General features: G+C 46.1%; 1 protein-coding gene across 1 annotated transcript in view; it reads right to left on the reverse strand.

Moving 5' to 3' along the window:
* LIPC (lipase C, hepatic type) overlaps positions 1-23,098 on the reverse strand; it is a 171,581-nt gene that overhangs the window by 16,867 nt on the left and 131,616 nt on the right. The window contains exons 4-8 of the mRNA XM_036842759.1: positions 11,759-11,946; positions 7,922-8,104; positions 7,229-7,346; positions 4,711-4,944; positions 2,144-2,389 (exon numbers count right to left, since the gene is read on the reverse strand). Of these exons, the coding sequence (XP_036698654.1) occupies positions 2,144-2,389; positions 4,711-4,944; positions 7,229-7,346; positions 7,922-8,104; positions 11,759-11,946 (969 nt within the window). The remainder of the gene's footprint in view (positions 1-2,143; positions 2,390-4,710; positions 4,945-7,228; positions 7,347-7,921; positions 8,105-11,758; positions 11,947-23,098) is intronic.

Genomic DNA, 23,098 nt, shown 5'->3' on the forward strand with positions numbered 1-23,098 from the left:
TCTCGGGCCCTGGAAGGGGTCCCCCTTCCTGCAACATTGTCTCTAAGGGACTCATCATCTGTCTTCCTGGGACAGCATTTAGCATGCAGCTTGTGGGAGGGGGTTGGTCTCCCCTGAGGCCCCCTGAGGGAGGGCCTCTGCCTACCCTGGCTCTATTTATGCTTGAAGAATAAATGATGGCCTGGCACAGTGGCTTTGGCAGCTGCTGGGTGAGATAGTGATGCCCTAATGCGATTCCTTGGTCCTCCTTCACAGGAAAGGGGTCCCTGTGAGTTCACACCAGCACCGTGTGGTGATTGGGCATCTGGGGTCCTGGGCAAAGGGAAAAACTCAGCCTGGCTTGTGCCTACTGCTCTTCCCTCCCCCTCTTCCTTCTCTTGACGCTCTCGCCTCCCTCCCCCATCTCCACGCCCCCCAGGAGATGACCTCGGGCAGGACCCAGTCCCTCATTTCAGATGCACAGCCCTGCCCTGGAAGGTGAAAAATGATGCTCTTTCTTTCCAGCCAACCACAAGGAGAAAGCAAGATCCTCCCCCACCTCTCCTCCTTCCCTCGCCCCCATAGACAGACCATGGGCAGGTTACCAAGGTAAAAATCACTAGACTAGTTGTTTGCAGGCCTGGGTCTAAATGCCGGCTCTGCCCCCAAGAATTCCTCTTGTGTCCCTGGGCAAATGATTCTCCTGCATCTGGGCCTCTGTGTTCCCATCTGTGAAATGGTGGAGTTGAACAGTTTTTTGAAATGCTAACATTCCAGGATTAAAGTAGATCTGGTAAAATGTGATCATCTGAGAGGCTTAATCACTCCAGGCAGCTTTGCCGTTTAAAAGAGGAGCTGGTTAGCTCGAATGAGTGTCTAATTGGCAGCCTGCAGCGGGGGCGCTCCCTGAAGCAGGAGGCCTTCCAAATCCCCTCACCGTGCCACGGGTGTCACGGGTTCCGCCACCCCTCAAGGACAGACAGCTGAGGGGACCCTCTGCGCCTCAGGGAATAAAGATCCCGCCCTCGCTCCAAGTGCTCTCAGAAGCTATCAGACGCTCCATCTGATTTCTGTCATTCCTGGGACTCAGGGAAGGGAAATCTGGCTGGAGAGCAAAAGTTCAGATAAACAGAAGAATCCTGTGCCTAAAAAATAAGCCGCCTGGGAGCTTGAACTTGGGAGTGTGGTAATGAACGGAACACCAGCCTGGGAGTCAGAGGGACCTGGGTTCCAGGCCTCCTTCCAGGCTAACCCTGCCAACCTCGCTTGGCTGCTGTGGGCACCATGAGGAGTTGATGGATACATGTAATGTTTTTGTGTAAAACGCGGTGCAAAGGCAAAGTGCTACTGACAGCGTGTTCACCTTCTGCATACAAATATCTGCACGGTAACAAGCAAACAGCACCAGGCTTCTCCCAGTGACGCGAGCATGTGCTGTGAACAGTAAGATGCTAAATCATTCCAGAGCTGTTTTAAGGATTAGGCAGAAATGTTAAAGGCAACAGATGTTGGCTTGTTCCCTCCAGGAGGATTTAGGCTTTAGTGGAGTATTTCTCTGCTGGCTTCAGCCCAAATCATGGCCACAGCCCTTTCTCTGACCTCCTGTTCAACCCAGCAAGGAGAAGGGGCTCAGTTTCTCCCCTGAGGTTGAGAAGCGGAACTTCTTCTAGGGAGGGCCTCAATAGGACAATGATCTCTTGTAAGACGAGCTGATTCAAACGTTAGGGGAAATGAGGAAGCACAGATACAGCGTGGAGCCCAGGTTTTTCCTGAAAGCCATGAGCAGAGATGAAAGCACTGGCTTCCAGTCTGAGTTTGGGGAAGTCTCCAGGGCCCTGTACAATGAGACCTGGGTGGTCAAGGTAATTGCTCAAGGCCTTCTGGATCTAGTATTCTAGGGGACCATGATATTGGATGAAGTACAGACAACCCAAGGATTGTTCCAGAAAGTATCAAGCTTTCTCCTCCAGCACTTGGCAGTGAGGAAGCCACATTCTTGGGTAAAGAGAGAGGCTGTGTCATCATCACGGTCTGGAATCTGTGCAGGGTCAAAACCACTAAAATAACAGAGCCTGAAGTAGTTCCAGCAAAAGACTTCAGGGAACTTCTGAACCTTCAGACAAGTGGCTGCATTCTGCCCTTCTGAAGGCTCTCCTGCACTCACCTTTGAACGGGGATTGGGCTCGAGTCACCAGGAAGAGGCTCTTGCTCTTCTTGCTTTGCTGCTCCTGGCGGGCATAGTAGCCCAGCGTGTTGCAGCGGCCCTTCTTGCAGCTCAGGCACAGGCCCTGGCTGAAGCTGTCCACGTCCTTGCACGGGTAGGCCGTGCTCTGCATATCAGCATGCAGCAAGGAGTCGATGAAGAGGTGCACCGACCGCTCATGGGCACATTTGATGGTCTGGGTGATGGCTGGAACACAGGGCAAGAAGGACATTAGCATCCCTTTATCTGAAGGATCACCTTGTTTCTCAGTGCAGAGTACCAGCACATCAGGAAGGAGGAGGAGAGTGCTGAGGTCAACCCGCTGACTACAGTGGGTGTGATAACTGACTGAACACTACACAAAGGGTAGACCCCCTGCAGTCACTTAGTGCGGAGGCATCATCTCAGGCTCCAGGGGGCTGCTGAGGGCACCCTGTATGTTACAGTAGGTGTTTTAATAGGAGCCCCAAGTCACTAAGAAAATATTGAATTATTTAAGCAAGTGGGGTATTGTAATTCATTTTGGAAATATTTTAATCTCAAATGGTTAAAAATGCACAATTGCTGATGCTTTAAGGGTGAGTTAGCAGAACAGGCTTGTGCGGAATGCCTCTTTTCTTAATAAAGCTGGGTAAACCAGTGCCCAGGCAATCTTGGGACTTGGCTCATGGTCTGGTGAGAGCTGAGGCCTCCCCCACCATGTCTGCCTTCTGTCCCAAAGCAGCCACTGCATGCCCTAAGATAACTGGCCTGTACAACCAGCATGGGGATTGGCTTCAAGAAGGACATATCCCAGTGACCAGGTCTGAATGGGCCTAAACCAAAACAAGTTTAGGAGGTTTATATACCAAGGATTTTGACCTTTTTTGGGGGGGGTGGTTTGTTTTTGGGTCTCCAAACCTTAACAATCTTTAGTAAAGTTTTCTCTAGGAATGTTGAGGAACCACCACAAGATGTGATAAGAACCTCATGTGAAGGTGGAGCACGGGTAACTTTGCCAAAAGCTGTTTGCCCAGGATTAGTCATCTCAGTTCTTGGTCACTAGGGGCTATATTTGTTGAGCACTCACTATTCGGCAGGTACTACACTGAATGCCTCCCCAGATAGCTCCTTGAGGCAGCTGTTACAAGTGAGGAAACTGAGTTTCAAAGACATTCACTCACTCACTCAAGCTCACCTAGCCAGGAGGTGGTGAGGATGGTAAAGCAGTTACCAACTGACCAAGTTAACATGTTCACCCCAGAATGGGATCATTTGCAAACATAAGGGTGAAGAAAACTGAGAAAAACCATACCAAGGGTGGGCAAGGTAAATAAATATCCTTGGTTCCATCATTCTGAAGTGTAGCACAAAAGATAAAATGGCAGTAATTGGTCAGAGATGCATTTACCAGGCAACTAGCTAATAAACACCATCCTAGGGGTCTGTGTTGAGCTTAGGGAGGGTGTAAATCTGGGAAGAGGGCTGGGTGGTCACCAGGAACTGCTGGTGACTAGAGGGCGATGACTGGAGAGAGATGTAAGGAATGATAAGGGGAAGTTCCCAGAAGGTTCTCTCAGGCGTGGCCGGGTGGAAAGCTGGGAGTCCAGCCAAAATGAGATAGTATCCAGTGTGAAGGTCATTCTGATACAGGAGACGTGATGGTGGTGATGTAATCACGAGATAGTGTGTGCTCAGCTCAGTTTCAGATGATTGGGGCATGATGGTGGTATGTGGGGGTCGGGGGGGGGGTCTCCAGTTGGCTTAGAGTGAGTTGGCATGTCTTAATCAGGATATTATTTTACAGTAATGAGAAGCTTGGAATGCCTATGAAATGTATGGTTTTTGCTCACATTTCTGTTCTTTAATCCAGGGCCTGTTATCAATGTGCGTGTTAATGTTTTGGTTTTAGGGTTTGAGAGAGAAGGGGGATCACAACCCAGATAATGCCATATTCAGTTTCTGCCCTGAGACGAAGGAAGTCACAAGGACCTATTTAGAGCTGAACATCTAATTGGAAGAATCTCAATAATGCATGTCCTGTAGGGTCAGCTGATTAAACCTCACGGGGGGTTGGAAGAGTTCTTCCCACTCTTGTGAGACCAAGGATCAAGAAACCATGATCTATTAAGTGGATCATCATAGGGCCCAGAACAGACGAAGCCCCCTGAGTGAGGAAGGTTCCAGAGAAAGAGGAAGAACCACAGGCATCAGGGCTCAACTTTCAGAAGGGCTGATACCCCGGGAGAGACTTCGCTGGGTACGCTGAGTGGGGCAAGAAGCGGGGACTCCTAGCGGTGCCCCTCAGCTCATCCTCGGCGCCTGGGCTCCAGGGACCACTGCCTGTGAAGAGGAGGGGCTTGGGGGGACCAGCAGCCCTCACCTACTCCCACAGGGCCCCTCTCTGGGTGGACTTGGTGACCATTCACCCTGGGCCCCACCCTTGCCACACTCTTCTCAGAATCTTGCAGATTAGACACCACTGGATCCAGGGACCCCATCAGTGGTGGGGAATGTAAACCCGCGTAGGCTGGTGTCTTCTTTCTCACCGTTCAAGCCGTGCTTGGCGATATGTTTGTAGAGCTCTAGGAAGTGGCATCCAGGCTGGTAGGAGCCCCCGTTGGGGTAGAAGTCATAGTGTGCTATGGGCTGTTTGATGCCCACACTCAGGCCCATGTGCTCCTGGGTAAAGGTGTGAATGGCATCCACGAAACTGGCGTCATCTGGTGAAAGCCGGTCATTGGGGGAAGCTCTTTTAAACAAAAGTCCCGCAGCATCCAGCCCTAACAGGAAAGCAAGGGGAAGGGTTAGGTCAGAGCAAGAGGAGAGGAGAAGAAATGCTCTTTTTACCTTTTTCATGTTATTACACATTCATGAGCTAGCAGGAAGAAGAAAATCCTAGGGCAGAAAATCCTAGGGCATCTCTCGAAAATCTTGCCATAACTTTTTCGCAGTAAAACTGTAGTAATTCATGGCACTAAAAATCGGACACGGGCTGGTTATTATCTATGGGGAAAAGAGGTTTGCAGGACCTATCCAGTGGTAGAAATAAGGTTATAAGGGAATGCTTGATTTATTTAAGCCAATCAATTTTAAGTACCTCTCAAGCTACTTTCAAGAGCATCTGTTTGCATATAAGAAAACCACTGTGCTTATTTTAAGTAGTTCTAACTTATCCATCAAAGAAAGAATTTATTTGCCTGCATGGTGTCAATAATTTCCCTAAACAAGCTGGCTTTTCCCTACACTACTGTCATTTCATTGGAATGTTCAGAACCGCCTTGGGACATTACTGTTCTCTGGGAAAAATGTTGTGAGCAAATAGGACTGCTCACAGCTCTGGTCCTTAAGTGACAGATATGTTTGCATGAGACAAGTGGCAGCTCCTGGCTGATGGTAGCTGGGAAGTATTTATGCACTCAAGGTTTTTTTCTCTGTCTTTCTTCCTTTACCTTCTCTGGAGGACCCTTTGTTGTCCCGTATCAGTCCTGGCTTCCATCACTGTTGGGGGTGAAGGAATTGTCAGGGGACCATGACAGTCCCTGCTCTCTAGCCCTCACCCGTAGTTACAAATAAAGGAAGTGATTTATATTCCTTTCTTCGTCAGGCTGACTATGAGATGACAACAGAGTAATTAGAGGTCCTGTTGCTTCTGATATGTGTGGGCCTGGCTAATAATGCCTGATGTGGCCCGTGACACCAGCCGGCGTGGAGAGGGTCCTGGGCCCAGTGCCGCCTCTCTGCAGTTCTGACTTAGCCTTCTAGGCCTGGTTTGTCTGTGAAGGACCTCACTGGACTTCTGTGGAAGGTTCTTGTGTGGGAGGTCTGCTCACCCCCAGGCTACTGAGTGTTAAATCATGGAGGGCGCCAAATACTGATCCATGGATCAGGCCTCCCCCGTCACCAGCAAGATGGAAAAAAAAAAAAAAAGGACCAGAAAATGAGTTCTCATCAGGACAAATTTGCTTCGTTTAAATGTCTGCCATTATCCCTATCATTTTTCAGTGTTAAAATAATTCTCTTCTTTTATGAAGGAATGGTAATAGTAGATAGTAGTTGCCAAAAATGTTCTTTCTTGATAAAATAAAAGGTCACAGCAATGTTATTCATCTTACATTTTGTTTGAATTGTTTTCACTTGTGAAATATTGTTTTAGGCTGATGGGTCTTTAAGGATGAGCAGGAGTTTGGTAGGGAGACTAGGGCTTGGTTTTCCAGGCAAAGGGAAAAGTGACTGCAAAGGCCCAGAAGCACAAAAGGCCATGGCGCATTTGTAGAGTGGAGAAAAATCTAGTGTCACAGAAGCCTAGAACTACAAGAAGGGAACAATGTGGGAGGAGAAGCTGGAGAGCTCTGGGGACACTACACTGAGAAGGGCCTTGTTTGGGCCTCCTGAGTTTTACCCTGTAGGAATCAGTGGGCCTCAGGGACTTGGCTGATGAGGCGTGTTCTTCTGACTGTGACTCTGGGGCAGCAGGGGGCTATGAGGTTTGTGTCAGGGCAGCCTGGTAGGAAAGGCCTTCTTGTGTGTCTTCAGCTCTTCCTGGGTATCTAGGGGCCTTTCCAAGGTGGCATAGAGCTTGGGGTGAGGTTTGTGGTGCAGAGATCCCTCCTTCAATCCAAACGGGCCCCAGAGTAGGACCCACGTGTTTCACAAAAGTGAAAACTGAGGTACAAACATGGCTGTTACAGCAAATTTAGGGCTGTCATTCTTTAACTCACATTGGGCTTTTAAAAGTATAGGTTGAAAAATAAACTCTTTCCTGCTACAAAAGTGTACACAAAATCTCCTTTTTAGGACCTATTTGGCAAGACTGTGAGAGACCTTTGTTTGAGAAAAGGCAATAGGAAGTGAGGCTGTGATTTGCTCTAAATTCTCTTGGAACAGCAGTCTATGACAGCAGTCATGTTTGAAATAAATAGTGCTATAAGTCCTCCTGTGAACTCTAATACAGCTTGAAGGAAGCTGGGGGTGGCTTAATTATGAGACCGTTGGAAAAGCAGGTCCTTGCTCCACGCCCCCGTGCAGCTGTGAAGATTATAGCTGTTAGTTATCAGGTGTGGTTACCTGTAATTCTCCCAATCTTGTGCTTTCCGCTCATGTAACTGCCAGCGAATCCTGAGACGTGTGCACCCAGGCTGTACCCAATTAGATGAACATTGCTTGGAGAAAAGTGAACAGATTCCTGGAAGACAGCGGTGAGATGGTTTCAGGAGGGGAGAGAGCTGCCTGGATAAAAGCCTTTTGTGGGTGCAGCCTGTTCTAGGCTCCCTCTGTTCTTTGTGCCTGATCACAAGTAAGGTGCTCAACTCCTGCTCAGGACCCCAACTGGCTTCTCACCTTGCTGACTCTGTCCTGTTTCCTTTCAGGCTCAGCTACCTGGGTCCCTGCCTGGTGATGCTGCCTCCTGTCTGCCCATTTTTACCTGGATGTTAATGCCTTGCAGGAGTGATCTCATTCATGTGTGTGGGAGCTTGATAGCTTATAGGGTGTGTTTAGATCCCTTAGCACATCCAAAGAGGTGAGCATAAAAGGAACAGTGGATGGAGTAGTGGGGGCAGATGATTCTATAAAATAGGGCTTTAAGGGAGGCATTTGAGAGACCGCTGGGGGTCTGGTCTCTGTCCCATGCCTTCCCATTCCTGTGAGCTTAGCAGAAGTAGTTCTCCCGTCTGGGTTGCTCTAGGAGACCAGCTTAATTCACTCAGTCTTAGAGGAAGGGAGAGGACGGGAGAGAAGGGAGGTCAGGGCAGGTCTCACCTCCAGCCACTGGAGAAGGGCCGCGATCTCCTGGCCGACAAGGCGGGTGTTGCGGACAGCAATGGAATAGTGGGTGTGGGCCAGGGTGACCCATTCTGCCAGCCCCACGTTGACTGGTTGGGCCAGCTGAGACTTCAGCGCTGCCACCATCTGCCAGATCCAGTTTTCCAGTGAGGCTTCCATCTGAGGGTGGAACCACAGGGTCATCAGCTTCCCAGGGAGGGAGGGGGGAGTGCTGTGCTAGCTCCCTCTACCTGCCTGCTCACCTCTTTCCTTCTCCAACTCTGGGCTCATGCTGGGTCCTTCTCTCCAAGAGAAAGGGCTTAACCTGGGGCTTCTCAACCTCAGCACCATTGACATTTGGGGCCAGATATTTCTTGGCTGTGGGAGCTGTCCTGTGCACGGTAGGGTGTTTAGCCGCATCCTTGCCTCCATCCAAGAGAGGCCAGCAGCACCCCTCTCCACCCCCTCCCCAAGCTGTGAAGACCAAAAATGTCTCTGGACTTTCCAAATGTCCCCCGGGGGGCTACCCCCAGCCCTACCTGTGCTGCTGCACCTCTGGGTCACACCTACTGTGTGCTGCTTGCCTTAGAGGGGGTAGGACTGTGAGCTGGAACACAGTAGGAACTCAATAACAATTGAGTTGACTCATTATGGAGAACTGTTCTGTGTATGTTCCTCGTTTGAGAGCCAATTTGCAGGGCACTCCTGAAGGGTTCACAGCGCAAAGATGTTTGTGCTGTGTCTGGAAGGATAAGTAGGAGTTCTCACGGAAGAATCCAGGTGGGCAGGTGAGTGTGGCGGCGGTGGGTGAGGGTATCTAGGGCACTCCAGGCGGAGGAAGAGCATGTGCAGAGGTGCAGAACCACAGAAGGGCAGTGCGGTCTGTCTGGGGAGAGGAGAAAAGTCGGGTGTAATTGAAGACGAGAACACAGAGGTGAAGCTGGACAGCAGTACTGATGGTCTGGCTTGTGAGTCTGGGGTAAGATGCATTCATTTAATAAATGTCTTTCTACCCAGTACCTTCTACGTGGATGTAACACCTTGGGTTCAAATCCAGACTCTCCTAGTTACTAGCTGAGTGACCTTGGGCAAGTTATTTAACTTTTCAGTGCCCCAGTTTCCTTGTCTGGAAAATGGGGATAATAATAGTGTCCTCCTTCCAGGATTGCTGTGAAGATGAGATAAGTTAATAGATGTAAAGCATTTAGCGCCTGGAACATAGTGAGGACTCAGTAAATGTTAGTTATTGCAGCTGCTGCTGTTGTCATTATTATTATTATTATTACCAGCAATAGTAGATATATTCCAATCTGCACAAGATTTTGAAAACAAAGAACTCATTCTAGTAAAAGGATCCTTGTAAGAGGACCCTGCTATCTTCATGTCTGTAAACAAGATATGAAGTCAGCCATTACTTCAGCTAACAAATATTTTTGGAGCACCTAATATATAATGGATCCTGTCCAGCAGGAGATGAGGGAAGGGATACTCTAGGCAGAAGTCACAGCCTGAGCCAAGAGGAGAGAAGTCATGTGGAAGGAGCTACAAGCAGAGGTAAGGAGGAGGCAGGGAGAGTGGCAGTGGAGGCAGGGAGAGCTGGCCCTGCTGTTTGTAAAGCTCTCAGCTCAGGCCCCTACCTCAAGTCAGGTACCAAGTCCCCAGCTCTGTTCTCCCCAGAGCTCTGCTCTGGATGCATTCCCTCCTTCCCAATTTCTTTTCTCTTTTTCTCTTGTAAGGGAAGGTCCCTTTGGCTAAAGCAGCTGAAGAGATGGAATGTTCTTCCCTTACGATGACTGGCCTTCTAATAATCCATCCTTACCCCCTCCGCTCCCATGGGAAAGCTTTCCATGTCTGATCTTTTTTTTTGGCTGTGCCATTCAGCTTGTGGGATATTAGTTCCCTGACCAAGGCTTGAACCCGGGCAACCACAGTGAAAGCGCCGAATCCTAACCACTGGACCACCAGAGAACTCCCTCCATGTCTGATCTTTAGTTTCCTTTAAGATAGGTTTCATCTCAGGGTTCTACCCTCTGCCTCCAATTCCATGATTTTTTTTTTTTTTTTTAAAGAAACAGGGATGGAGCTCCTAGCTTAGCTAGAGAGAGCCGCAGTGAGGATATTGCCGTGTGAGGCCTGCTGTGTGATGGGGACACTGCCAAACCCATCCTTGACAAAGGCTTGATGTAATGGAGTCTTTGACACTGTGGGCTTTGGAGCATGAGGGTTCTAGTTTTGGCGTTCTGTCTACCGAGGGCTGTGTGACTGTGGTAGCTGCTTGACCTCTCTGAGCTGCAGTTTCCTCATTTGAGAGATGAGACTAACTCAAGTGGCCGTGTAGGGAGGAGGGAGGATTAAATGAGCTGATGTCTGATGTAAATGGCTTAGCTCCTATAGGGCCTCATCTGGGTTAGGTCTTTTCTCTAGGGGCAGGAAAGTCCCTACCACCTTCACTGCCAACCCTGTGCTGTGGTGGAACACCCCCCCCCCCCGCCCTTCCATAGGGTGGGGCTCCTTTAAGTCCTAGGAGGAAGCTGCTGGCAGGCTACAGGAGCCTCTGTGCTTTTCTGGGATGGCAAACCCACCTTGTGGCTATACCCACGTGGCATCATGTGGTTCCCATTACCCCATGAGGCCAGGCATGGGGTCTGTTTTGTTCATGTGGAGGGTATGAGTGAATACATGTTGAAAGAGTGGTGGTGGGCCAATGGGCTCATTTTGCTAAGCGAGGATAGACGGGGGTTGCAGAGTATTTTTCAATTAGGTGGTAGGGAAAGGGTTTCAAGTCATGAAATAGATCCCAGATTTCTGGAGGTTTCACAGTGTGAACCAAGCTTCAAATCGTGGGTGGCCTAGAAACCAGTAAGGCAGAATTTCTTCTTGGAAACTTTTGTTTGACTTCAATCATTGCCCACAATATTCTTTTCCCCCTTCTTCCACAGTAATAGAATTTTAGCATCACTAAAAAGCTACACTTTCTCTAAGAGGCTACATATCTTAACCACCTTTCCCTCTAGGTATGGGCAAATGGATGTAATTGGAAGCATTTCACAGATGCTTCTGGGAAGCTAACCTAAGAAAACACACTTATATACCAAAAGCCATTGAATTGTACACTTTAAATGGATGAATTTTATGGTATAATGCGAATTATACCTCAATACAGTTGTTTTTTTAAAACCCTGCTTTTTTACTTTTTTGTGTTTACATTTTACTACCTTGTGCTACCTGGGATGCAGATGTGATAGCTAGTGCTCTAGCTGCCATTTTGGACCATACTCTAAGGATAGCAGAATAGTGAGCAGGGAATAAGCTGGGTCCTTGAGGACTTCAGTGACCAAAGCTGTTTATTCAGTTTTGGATTACATATACTGGACTGTTGTATGAAATGGAAAAAAAAACTTCTGTTTTATTTGAAGTACTGCCAATTTGGATTTCTGTTATTTGCAGCTGAATTTAACCCTTACAAATATAATATTTTATTGGGAGACTGTCTTCTGGCTTCCTACCTCCTCTTGGGAAACATGCAGATTCACCTTCATGAACTGCAATCTCTTATGGGCCCTTATGTGCTGTGTGACCTTTTTGAGCCACATTTTATTATCTGAAATGTGGAGATAATTATACTTTCTCTGCCCTGCTTACTCATGAAATTGAGATAATCAATAAGATAATGTGTGGGGAAGCACTTGGAAAGTTAGAATGTACTTTAAAAGTATTATGCATGAAGTTGTTATCACCAGCTCCCTATCTTTTTATTACAATTGAACACACTAGGGAGGGAAACAAAAGAAAATGTAAAAGTACAGAGAAAAAAGGCATGTCAGCATTTCCTACCAACCACCCGTGGACTATCATCACCAGAGGCAGAGAGGAGTTGAAGCCGCACTGCTGTAACGTGTCTGAGTGATTGAGCCGAATCTGACAGCCCTTATCGGTTTCTTCTTTAAAGAGCAGAAATCTGGTTCTTGTCTCCTGTGATGTTTCCTTTGTTTCAATGGCTCGAGATCTCCTTCCAAATGACTCTGGAAGATAAAATTGGAGACAGTGTTTAACCTGGCACCTGTTCCACCTCTGCCAGCTCTGGGACAACCCAAAAGTTTCTAAGAGCACTAGGCAGTGGGGTTACTGCAAGGTGCTGGAGGTAGGCATGGGCTGTGGCTTTGGGGAACCCCAAAGAGCGTTTTATTTCCAGCAGAATGGCCACTTCTTTCCTGGGAGATGATGGAGGGTGACCTAGGAGGACCCCACATAGAGGTGGAGAGGACCAGATCCTCCATCCTGCCATCCCAGTGACTACAGGATTAGCCAGTCAGACACTAGAGTAACTCCAGGACAGTGGGAATATGGGAGAGGCAATTGGGACTGAGGTTCAGAGAGGATAAGTATTTCGCCCAAAATCGTGATGCCAATAAGTGGTAGGATTTGGACCCTGTCTCTCTGACTCCAATTCCCTACATCCCTACGCTAGGGAGACAGCACATGGAGCATCTTAGTTTGATGACACTATGCATTCTCTCCTGTGGCTCAACCTGTTCTCACACGTAGTCTTGCATTGACCAGGTAGGACTGGGGTGGGGAGGATCACAGAGGGAGTGGTGGATTCTGCCTGATGGGGAGTGGCATTCAGGGAAACTGATGCTCATGCTGGCCCTGAGGGATCAATGAGGGCTTGTGTGTATGTGTGAGTGGGTGGAAGGAGTAGGGCCTTCTGAGCTGAGGGAACAGCTGAGTAAGGGCTCAGAGGCGGGGGACCTTGTGGGTGGAAGGAAGCCGAAGGCTGGGAAGCCAGAGTGTGGGGGGCCCCTGGATGCTGAGGAGTCTGGACTTTATGCTCTAGATGATAAGATGCTGCTAAAGAGTTTTCAGCAGAAAAGGATAAATGAATATCCACCCGGAATCTTTCATAGACTGTGTGAGGGTGGGGTAGGGAGAAAAAGATTGTTTTTATGATTACGCCTTCTGTTGTTTTCCTGAAAGGCTATCTAGCTTCTCTTTGTGGGGAGCCTCACCCTGACTCTGAGACACTTTGTGGAGGATGGGCAGTCACCCAACTCTTTGAGGCAGCCCAACAGCTGTCAAGACCATGATGTCAGTCAGAGATACAGCTGGGTGGAGCCTGAGGGAGGTGCCATGTTCCCCAGGTGTGGCATCCCGAGATGGGTGACATCTTTTCTGCTAAGATTAGGAATCAGACCAAGAGCTGGGGGAGGATGCTCTCACAGCCCGTTCCAGCCGAGGGTGGGCTCCCCTGTGGCCGAGGGGCAGACACAAGGCCATACCAGTATTTTTGATCAGTGAACTCAATTCAGCCCAGTTACTAAGAACCCTGATCATTCTTTCTGAGCATAAAGTCATTCAGGCTTCTCAGACAATAAGCCTTGGGCTTTTGGTTTCAGGGGACAGCAGGGACAGAGAGATGATGAAACTACAAAGTGCAAGGGGAGGTATTAATGAAACCAATTTTCCTACCCAAAGGTTATTAATTTGAAAGGTTATTAATTCCCAGCAGAGGGCAATGATTTTTCACTTTGATGACAGAATGAAATGCATCATATTTTATTAAAAGGAGATGAGAATGAGAATCTGAGTAACTTCTCCGAGATAAGAAAATTTCTGCCGCCCAGTTTGACTTTCCCAAGCTTAGAGACTATCTGAGCTGGTCCTCATTCCTGAAAGCATAATCCCAGATCGTCCTCCCCATCTTATTGCATGCACTGCCCCCCTGGTCTCTAAATCAGAAACCTGGATGTCATCTTACACTGTTTTAGCAGCCATCCAATCAGTCCAAAGCTTCAGGTTCCCAAATATCCCTAGAATCCAGTGCCCTAGCTCAGGTGCACACTGTTTCTTGCTTGGTTTATTGCCACAGCTTCCTAACTGGTCTCTCTCTCTTCAATCTCACCACCCTCCCTCACACTGCTGCTCAAAGAATCTTTCTAGAACAGAAATGACTATTATACCTGTTAGTATCTTTAAGCTTCTTGGTATTGCAGCCAAGTCCATCACCTGAATGATGATCCCTCATCCCTCAAATCATCCCCTCTCTACGCTCTCCTGCTACCCCAGACTGCCACTAGTTCCCCCCATTGCCAATTCACATCCCTGCATCTTTGCACTCTCGCTTCCCTCTCTGCTGCTCCCCTCTGGTCCATTTGTTAAAATGGAACTCAGACATCACCCCCTCCAGGAAGCTGTCTCCTCTAACCAGAGGTAATTACTTCCTCTTGCTGCCAGCACCGTATTGGACCCCTGATCCTAAGGTAATTTATTTGTTTGGATGCGTGGTGTTTCCTCTACCAGGCTGTGAACTCACGGAGGACAGAGCTGAGGATGATTAATAAGTGATTAGTGCGTGATGTGGTATTCTGTGGGGTCCAGGTCTCAGATCAAAGGCTATCATTCGATTTGTCAGCCCTTTATGAATTGGAGCTCAAGGTAACTAATTTTCTTTTATTCAGTGACCGAATAGCTATATCTTCCTTCATTTCAGGATAGCTGACTTGAATGCTAAAAAGACTATATGAAAATAAAATGGGGATAGATATAATACCCATCTTGTGAAGTCATTACAAGGATTAAATAAGATGGTATTTGTAAAGAGCACGGAACAATGCCTGGCACATAATTAGACCCACATAAATGTGTGTTGTTAAAATAAGTACAGATTGGAGCACCCAGCATCTTGCATTTTTGATCTGTGAAATTCTTTCTTTCTGTGAAAATTTATCCCAGTTACCCTGGATTTAGCTGGGAGAATCAGCTCTGGCCCCAGTGCCTGGGGCCTCAGGTCTGTTCAGGAGAGTCCTAGGGAAAAAGAGTTGTCAGATGGAAAGGCTCACAAACACCTGGACTGACCTGAGCTCTCCCTTTTCTTCCTCGGAGCTTGGTTTTCTTTTAGCATATGTGTGAGTGAGAAGGTTGTGTATATATTAATTCATTCTTTTACTTCCTCAACAAATACTTATTAAGCATATATTATTATATTATGCCCTGAGCCCTGACTAGGTACCAGCTGGAGGCAAATAGGGCCTGACGTCTGTGTTTCAGGAGTCCCCAGTCCAGTGGGAAAGAAAGGATGAAAGTCAGCCATCACATGAGGTTGCTGTGAATACTGCTGTGGAGTGACATCCTGAGTAGGGGCTTTAGGGAAGATGCCAAGAGAAGATAAGGCATCAGTTGAGTCTGGAAGGATGAAAGATTCTTTAGGTGCTCATATCTAGGAGAAATTTTTGAAGAAAGTGGGGCTCTGGTGCCTAAAAATATAAGATTTGGTGGAGGACCTGAGCACTGAAGGGCTGCTGTGGGGAAGAGGGCCTAGGATTCTTTTGCGGAGCTCCAGGAGATAGAAACAGAGTCAAAAGGTGGGCATGACATGGAAGGAAAATTTTGACTTTAAGTGGTTCTTGAAAATTCATAGTTGAAGAAATTGGGACAAAGAGAAAATAAAGGTGGCAAAACAACAAAGACAGAAATGTTAATAGATTAGCAACCTAAACTGCACACTCTGTGGTCATATAAGGTTGCAGAAGATGGGCCACAGATTTGTTTTGAGCTTCCTATTGGCCAAATCAAAGAGGGAAACAGGAGCAGTTATAGAATTCATGCTGTCCAGTTGCTCATACTTTTCTGGTCCTGAAGCCTGAGATGGTTTTCCTGTGGGTTATTGTAAAAAGAGGCCATTGCATGAGGCAGGGACCATTGTCTTGAATACTATTCCTATGAAATATACAGTAGCAAGATTTATGTGGTTGACTCAGAGTGCAATGCAGTCCTCAATGGAAGCAGTACCCATAGCACCAAACAGCGTTTAAGTCACAGTGAGTCTCTGTAAGACTCTTCGCTGTAATCCAGCAGCAGTCCTATGACTGAAGGAGGCGAGGGCTACTTTAGGTCACATTTTGGGTGGAAGGAGTAGTCCCCAAGTGTCTGAGCCTCCATGGGAGCAGAGTTTGATTGACCCCTTCACAGAACACATAGAATACTGGAGCATCCTCAGGCAAGCCACAGCTTCAAGGATGCACTACTGTGACTCACACCCAAAAGTATACCAAAATCTCTTTCCTAGGCTTTAGCCCTGCCCATAACAGGCTCTTGACAGGGCTTCTCTACCTGGGGATGCTTTTGACACTGCAAACCCAGTGAGGCCAAAGTGAATTTATTTTCTTTCCTCCCAACCTTCTTCTTCCTTTCTTTCTACATTTCCTATTGTGGTTTGTGACACCGTCATTTGTCCATGCTGTTGCTCAAGCTAGAAAGCTTAAGAGCTGTCCTGGAATACCCTCTCTGTCCCCTTGGTAACCCACTAGGGTCACCAAATTCTGAGGACACAGTCTCAGGGTTATCTTCTCTGCCCCCTGCCACTGACTTAGTCTGGGAACTCACAGTTGTTTTCGTATTAGTTGTGATATGGTAGTAGACTCTTAACTGTTTTTTATTTTGTCTATATGTAGAATTAATACATGTTCATTGTAGATATACAATCTGAAAAATGCTGAAATGAATAAAGAATCTCACTACTCAGAAAAACACACAAGTAATATTTGGAGTATTTCCTTCCAGTCTATTCTTATGGATATATTTGTTTCATAGATGTTTGTTTGGGGTGTCTATAATTGAGATCATATTATGTGAATGGTTTTATATCCCTCTTTACCTGTCATGATAATTTTCTTACAGCATTAGAAATTCTTTAAAAACATGCTTTTGAAAAGTGGAATAGGGCTTCCCTGGTGGTGCAAAGGTTGAAAATCCACCTGCCAGTGCAGGGGACATGGGTTCGAGCCCTGGTCCGGGAAGATCCCACATGCCGCGGAGCAACTAAGCCCGTGCACCACAACTACTGAGGCTGCGCTCTAGAGCCTGTGAGCCACAACTACTGAGCCTGCGTGCCACAACTACTGAAGCCCGTGTGCCTAGAGCTGGTGCTCTGCAACAAGAGAAGCCACTGCAATGAGAAGCCCGTGCACCGCAACGAAAAGTAGCCCTCGCTCGCCACAACTAGACAAAAGCCCGCAGCAACGAAGACCCAATGCAGCCAAAAATAAATAAGTAAATAAATAAATGTATTTAAAAAAAAAAAGAGAAGTGACAGTTTGTTTCATTATTGTTGGACATTTAGGTTGTTTCCTGTTTTCTTTTTTTTTCCTATTACTAGCAATGCTCTGATGACCATCTTTATAAATAAATCTTTGTCTGAATCTGTGAGTGTTTTTTTAGTAAAGATTCCCCAAAGTAGAATCATTCGCTTCTTAGGGGTGATCTTATTTATATCTCTTTATATATGCATATATATCCAAATTGATATTCAGCACTTTTAAAGCTAATATTTACTGAGTGCTTTCTCTGTGCCAGGCACTTTTCTAGCAGTCTTATTTGTATGAACTTATTTAAACCTCACAACTCGTGAGTAAGCAGTTAGTAAATCCAATGATTTCATTATGAGTGAGGAAATTTGTCCTAATTGTATCGGATAGGAGCTTTTCCTTCTTCAGGCATGTCTTCTGAAATCGTCATTTTTCTCATGTCTTTAGAAGAGCTAAAGACACACCAATGATAAGAATCTGGAGATAAGGCTGTGATTTTGAGAGGGAGAATATCAACTAAGGTAGGCAGTCAAAGCCTTCAGAGGGAGTCAACCCCTATAACCTGGAAAGCAAGTTGATGGGCTGGAGAGGCTTGGGGTTGCCCTCTGCATGACAGCAACTTCCTGGGACAGCAAAACTTCCTCAGAATTAGTCAGAAGGAAAAGCTGGGTGCAGCCATTACATTTCTAATATTAGATTCCTTGCAGCAAGTGATTTCTCTATTCCTAAGTCAGCCACCAGGTTTGAGGGTTCCTAAAATTTCATACAAGAATAAATTATTTCATTTTCTTTTGGGTAAGGACGTCATTAGGTGGATGACTGCAGGCGACTGAACTGGCTTAGAGGAGAACCAAGGATTCTCCAGTAAAAGGCCCCGAGAGGAGTCAGGACCTGTCTTCTGCCTGTGATGCCTGCGCTGGGTGCTTTTGTTCAGTTCCATGTTTGTCAAGTACCACCCATGTATTAGCTTGTGCTGAGGACACAAGTGCATGACAGGAGCCACAGGTATTAATATGCCTCCTGCCACAGAGCTGTTTGTGAAATTTCTTCACATTCTTATTTTTTTCTTTAAAGATTTATTATTTATTTATTATTATTATTTTTTAAATTTATTTTTGGCTGCATTGGGTCTTAGTTGCAGCACGCGGGATCTTCGTTGAGGCACGCAGGATCTTTTGTTGCTGCGTGCCGGCTTCTCTCTAGGTGTGGCGCGTGGGTTCCAGAGCACGTGGGCTCTAGTTGAAGTGCTCGAGCTCAGTAGTTGTGGCACGTGGGCTTAACTGCCCCGCAGCATGTGGGATCTTAGTTCCCTGAGCAGGGATTGAACCCGCGTCCCCTGCATCGCAAGGCGGATTCTTGCCACTGGACCACCAGGGAAGTCCCACATTCTTATTTAAATTGCTAACTCTGTGTGTGTGTGTGTGTGTGTGTGTGTGTGATTTCACTTTGTTAACCCACTGAAAATATTCCCAGACCCAGGACTAGTGGGAGGGGTCCTCTGGAAGACCATAACTTCATGATTACCCTGAACATCCTCTGGGCCACGTCCTCTGCTTAGGATGGAACAAACCTATGAGATAAATGTAGCCAGAGCTCTGTCCCTGGCTGCCGTGGTCAGGCCTATGATTTGTACATGGGCAACACGGACTTCAGAATTTCTAGAACTACAGCAGGATGGAAAAACTTGAGTAAGAAATTAGTCCCTACTGGGTCTTCACAGATTTAGCTCTTAGCTGTTGCTGATATTTGGTGATAAGCAGATTCTACCAAAGGCTGGGTAAGCAATGCTTCTCCCACTCCTGCCATCTTGAATTTTGCCCTGACCTGAACATCCCACCCTCCCATTTACTTATTATCCTAAAAATGTTTCTATGCCTGGATTTCTCAATTTGGACAATATAGTTACTAATCTTTGTGACATTCTCCAGCTCTTGTGACACCCCAGCATCACTGCACTGTAATATTGAACCCAAATGACCCAAGGCATAAACTGCTCCTATGAGGTGATTTATATGGCTGTAGTAACTTTTCAGGTCATTAGAATATTATTTTATTTCACTTTTTAAAATTTATTTTTTATTGAAATATAGTTGAATTACAATGTTGTGTTAATTACTGCTGTACAACAAAGTGACTCAGTTATACATATATATATACATTCTTTTTCATATTCTTTTCCATTATGGTTTATCACAGGATATTGAATATAGTTCCCTGTAGAATATTGTTTTGAACTCAGCAGAAATTCCTGTTTGCCTTGAATGAATTTATTTTATAGCTGTTCTTTAAAAAACTTTGGGGTCTAGAATTGCTGAAGTAATTTATTACCTTTAGGAGGTTGCCATCTTCCCATTTTCTTTTGCATTCCTGTTTCACCTGTTCTTTTTGTTTGTTTATTTTTGCTTTCTTCTTTTCACCATTTTGTTGTCATATAAGGTGATGAGATAAGAGATGGAAGGAAAGCCGTTTTCAGAAATCTGATTTATTCTGTTTTCTTTGTCTCTTTTGGCCTGATTTTGCTGGCCATCCTGTAGCCTTAGACTACAGCTTCTCCTTTTGTGGATTCCAGTAAAGAAAGTAAATAGAGGCTGTGTTTTCTTGCTGGAAAGTTTTTTTTTTTCCTCCAAAATTTCTTCTTAGGCTGTATTCCCCTGGCCAAGTCAGAATTTCTTTTTTCTTTCAAGAAATCTGATTATGAAAAAGTATGCCATTCAGAAGAGCTTTCCATTTGTACTGGAATCCTCTGGGGATATGGGGGCTTACTTCCCTAAAGTGGTTCCAAGGTCTTGGGCATATTCCACTCTGGATCAGTTCAAGGTAGGGTAACCAATTGTCCTGTCAAGCCAGGATGAGTTGGCCACCTTGATTTGTTTAAGGGCAATTGAGTGAATAAATGAAAAGAGAAAAGATGATAAAAATGCAGAGGTACAATGTACCTTCCTGCCTAGTCTATGTGTGGTCCCCTGCCCTGACATGCTCTGCTGTCTTCCCCATTTGCTTAGCTAACATCACTCTTTCTCCAAATGTAAACTCAATCTTCATTTCCTCAGGGGAAATGTCCTGACTTGGTCACATCTCCCTATTATTTGTTCTTTTAGGTGTTTTCGTAGTTGTAATTTTCTATTTGAATAGTCATTACATAAATATCTATCTCCCCAGTTTGGTGGTAAGCTCCATGAAAGCAGGATCTAGGTCTGGTTTTGCTCACACTGAAACTTTTGTCAGTAGAGCAAGGATTGTCAAATGTAGTGGTTAGGCCCCCAGACCAGGAGCCATGTGGCTTGGGTTTGAGGTCCATTTCCAATACTTACTACTTTTGTGACCTTGGGCAAATTACTTGATGAGATACCGCCTCTCCTCTCCCCCTCTAAAATGGTTAAAATTTAAAAGACTGACAACACCTAGTGCTGGTGAGGATGTGGAGCAACAAGAACGATTCATTTATTGCTGGTGGGATTGCAAAATACTGTAGCCACTTTGGAAAACCACTTGGCAGTTCCTTGTACAGGTAAATACACATGTACCATAAGACTCAGCAATTCCAAACCTAGGAGTTTAGCCAATAGAAATTGAAACAAATGTCTATGCAAAGATGCAAATGTTCACAGAAGCTTTGTTCATAATAGCCACAAACTAGCAACAACCCATACCTATCAACTAATAAATGGATAAACTAATTGTGATATATCCATGGAATGTACACTAAGTGAAAGAGGCCCAGCTTAAAAGCTTGCATACTGTGTGATTCTATTTATATGACATTCTGGAAAAGGCAAAACTATAGTGACAGAGAGCAGATCAGTGGTTTCCTGGGGCCTGGGGATGGAAAAGGCAAAGGGAAACTTTTGGAGGGGTTGAAGTATTTTATATCTTGATGGTGGTAGTGGTTCCCTAGGTGTACATTTAAAAAATTGTTCAGAAAATGAGCTACAGCCAGGCAATACTGTTGTTTCTCCACATGACCCAGGGTCTGGGCCTGGGCACTGAAGGCTGCATGGCAGTCTTTCTGCATCAGTTGCTTATGCAGGGCTGGGCTGGCCTGAGAGGACAAGATGTTTCTGAGTCCTCTGGGGTTGAGGTCAGTTGGCAGGGACAGCTCCAGCCCTGACTTTGAACCAAATTATTGGATCAGTCTGGGATAAGCCCAGCCCCCCAGGACCTCAGGGAGACCTGGCATACCTGCAAAGCCCTTCCAGGTTCCTTTGGGGCAGGGATGACTAGAGGCACCTAGGGGGTCCATACTTGGGAACCCAAATCATTTGGTCAGAGAGGGTTAGAGAGGAAAGGGAGTGGGAGACCACATGATACAGCATTTACTGCCTGCTTTTAATTCTCTTTCTGTGCATCTCAAGCAACCTCATTTATTGAGGAGTTTCTCATTTTCCTTTTCTTATTTAGTAAGGATATAGATAACACCATCAATCTACTATTCCAGTCCTCTGGAGAGAATCAGTGTTACCACACCAAATAGGTAGAATTACAGTGAAAAGCAAAGAAATGACATTGTGTGGTACAATCTCCCTTTGTAATTTGTTTGAAAATAGTTTGGTGATGCCATTCTCCCACCCCAACCATTATTCCATAAGCACCAGGGACCTCTTATCGGTAATAACGATCTAGTCCAACTTCCTTATTTTACAGATGAAACTGGGACCCAGAGAGGCCAACAGACCTGTCCCAAACCATGCATCTAGTTAATGGCAGAATCAAAAGAACTCAGCTCTCCTAACATCCAAGCCAGCATCTTCCTACTCTGCTGTAGGACAGGAGTCCCAACCCACGTTCCTGCCATGTTTTGGGACTCTGTTCCTGTCACTGGGGTAAAGCTCAGAGGACTCACATTCTGTGTCTTATAAAGACTGATCCCGTCAAGTAAGGCCCCTGGTTGTCACATAGCAAACACATCTCGAGTCCCAGAAGACAGCTGCTGGGGCATCCTCCTGTCGATGGGAAATGCCCCCAAACAACAGAGGTGACCAGAGTAATAAAACCACAAGTCCCACGACCCCCTCCAACACCTGTCAGAACTGTCAGCCTCATCTTCAGACCAGAGGTTTTTCCTTCCCTCACCAGAGGTAACTCCAGGAGAATTCTTACACAGCTAAGAGGGCTGTGATGCTGGCATCTGACCAGAGTCAGGCCAGGAAAAGCTGCCCAGGAGCTGGACACTCACAGGTTCTTCAACAGCTCTTGGAATGGTGGATCTTGGCATAAAGCCTTGGTTTGAGAGTTGCCAAGAGTTATTTTGATAGAAAATTTAACTCAACAGCATTCCTGTTTCAAAATTTTATTTGAATGTTGACGACTGTCCAGCTCCCGACTTTAAGTTTCATTTTCCCTTATCCCTCACTGCCCTGTCTCTGGCATGACCTATACAGTTGCCAAGGGAGGCTTCCAAGGAACAGAAGGAGGGATTGGGGCAGAGGACCTTCACTCTAATTATAAGGTTAGGGCATTGTCAGATGGTATAGTCAAGGGCTCTAGGAGCACTGTCCCACTACAGCCCAGAGCTACCACCTTGTGGAGACAAGCACACTGGGAGAAATAGTTGCTTTATTATTGGCAGTACTTGTGCCTGTAAGAGAAAAATGGGGCCCACTCCCTCATCCACAATCAGCTGCCAGAAGATGAATTGGGTACCTTATACCTAGGTGAGGAAAGGAGAGAGATTGCTGACTGCTTTCTAATCTGGCCCCATGGATGGAAGAGACCCAAGATGAGACCACATCCTGTAGTTGGCTTGTTACTGCACAGGGAGACATAGTGCTGTGGAGAGTTTAGGAGCCTGTGCTCTGGACTCAGATAACCTAGCTTGAATCCCAGCTCTGCTACTTACTAGCTGTGTAGCCTTGGGTTAGTTACTTAACCTCTCTGTACCTCACTTATAAAATGGGACTAGCAGTAGTTAGTCTTATCTTACAGAAGTAATCTTATAGTCCTAATCTTACCTTTAGGATTATTATGAGTTATAGGTTAAAATATATTGTTTTAAAACAACTTGAAGGAAAGATATATGGACTTCCTCTTAGTAACCCTTAGTGATGATGCATGGTCTGTTCTTAGTCACAAGACCACTTAATCAAAGGAAGGA

This window comes from Balaenoptera musculus, chromosome 2, assembly GCF_009873245.2.
Source record: "Balaenoptera musculus isolate JJ_BM4_2016_0621 chromosome 2, mBalMus1.pri.v3, whole genome shotgun sequence".
Lineage (NCBI taxonomy): Eukaryota > Metazoa > Chordata > Mammalia > Artiodactyla > Balaenopteridae > Balaenoptera > Balaenoptera musculus.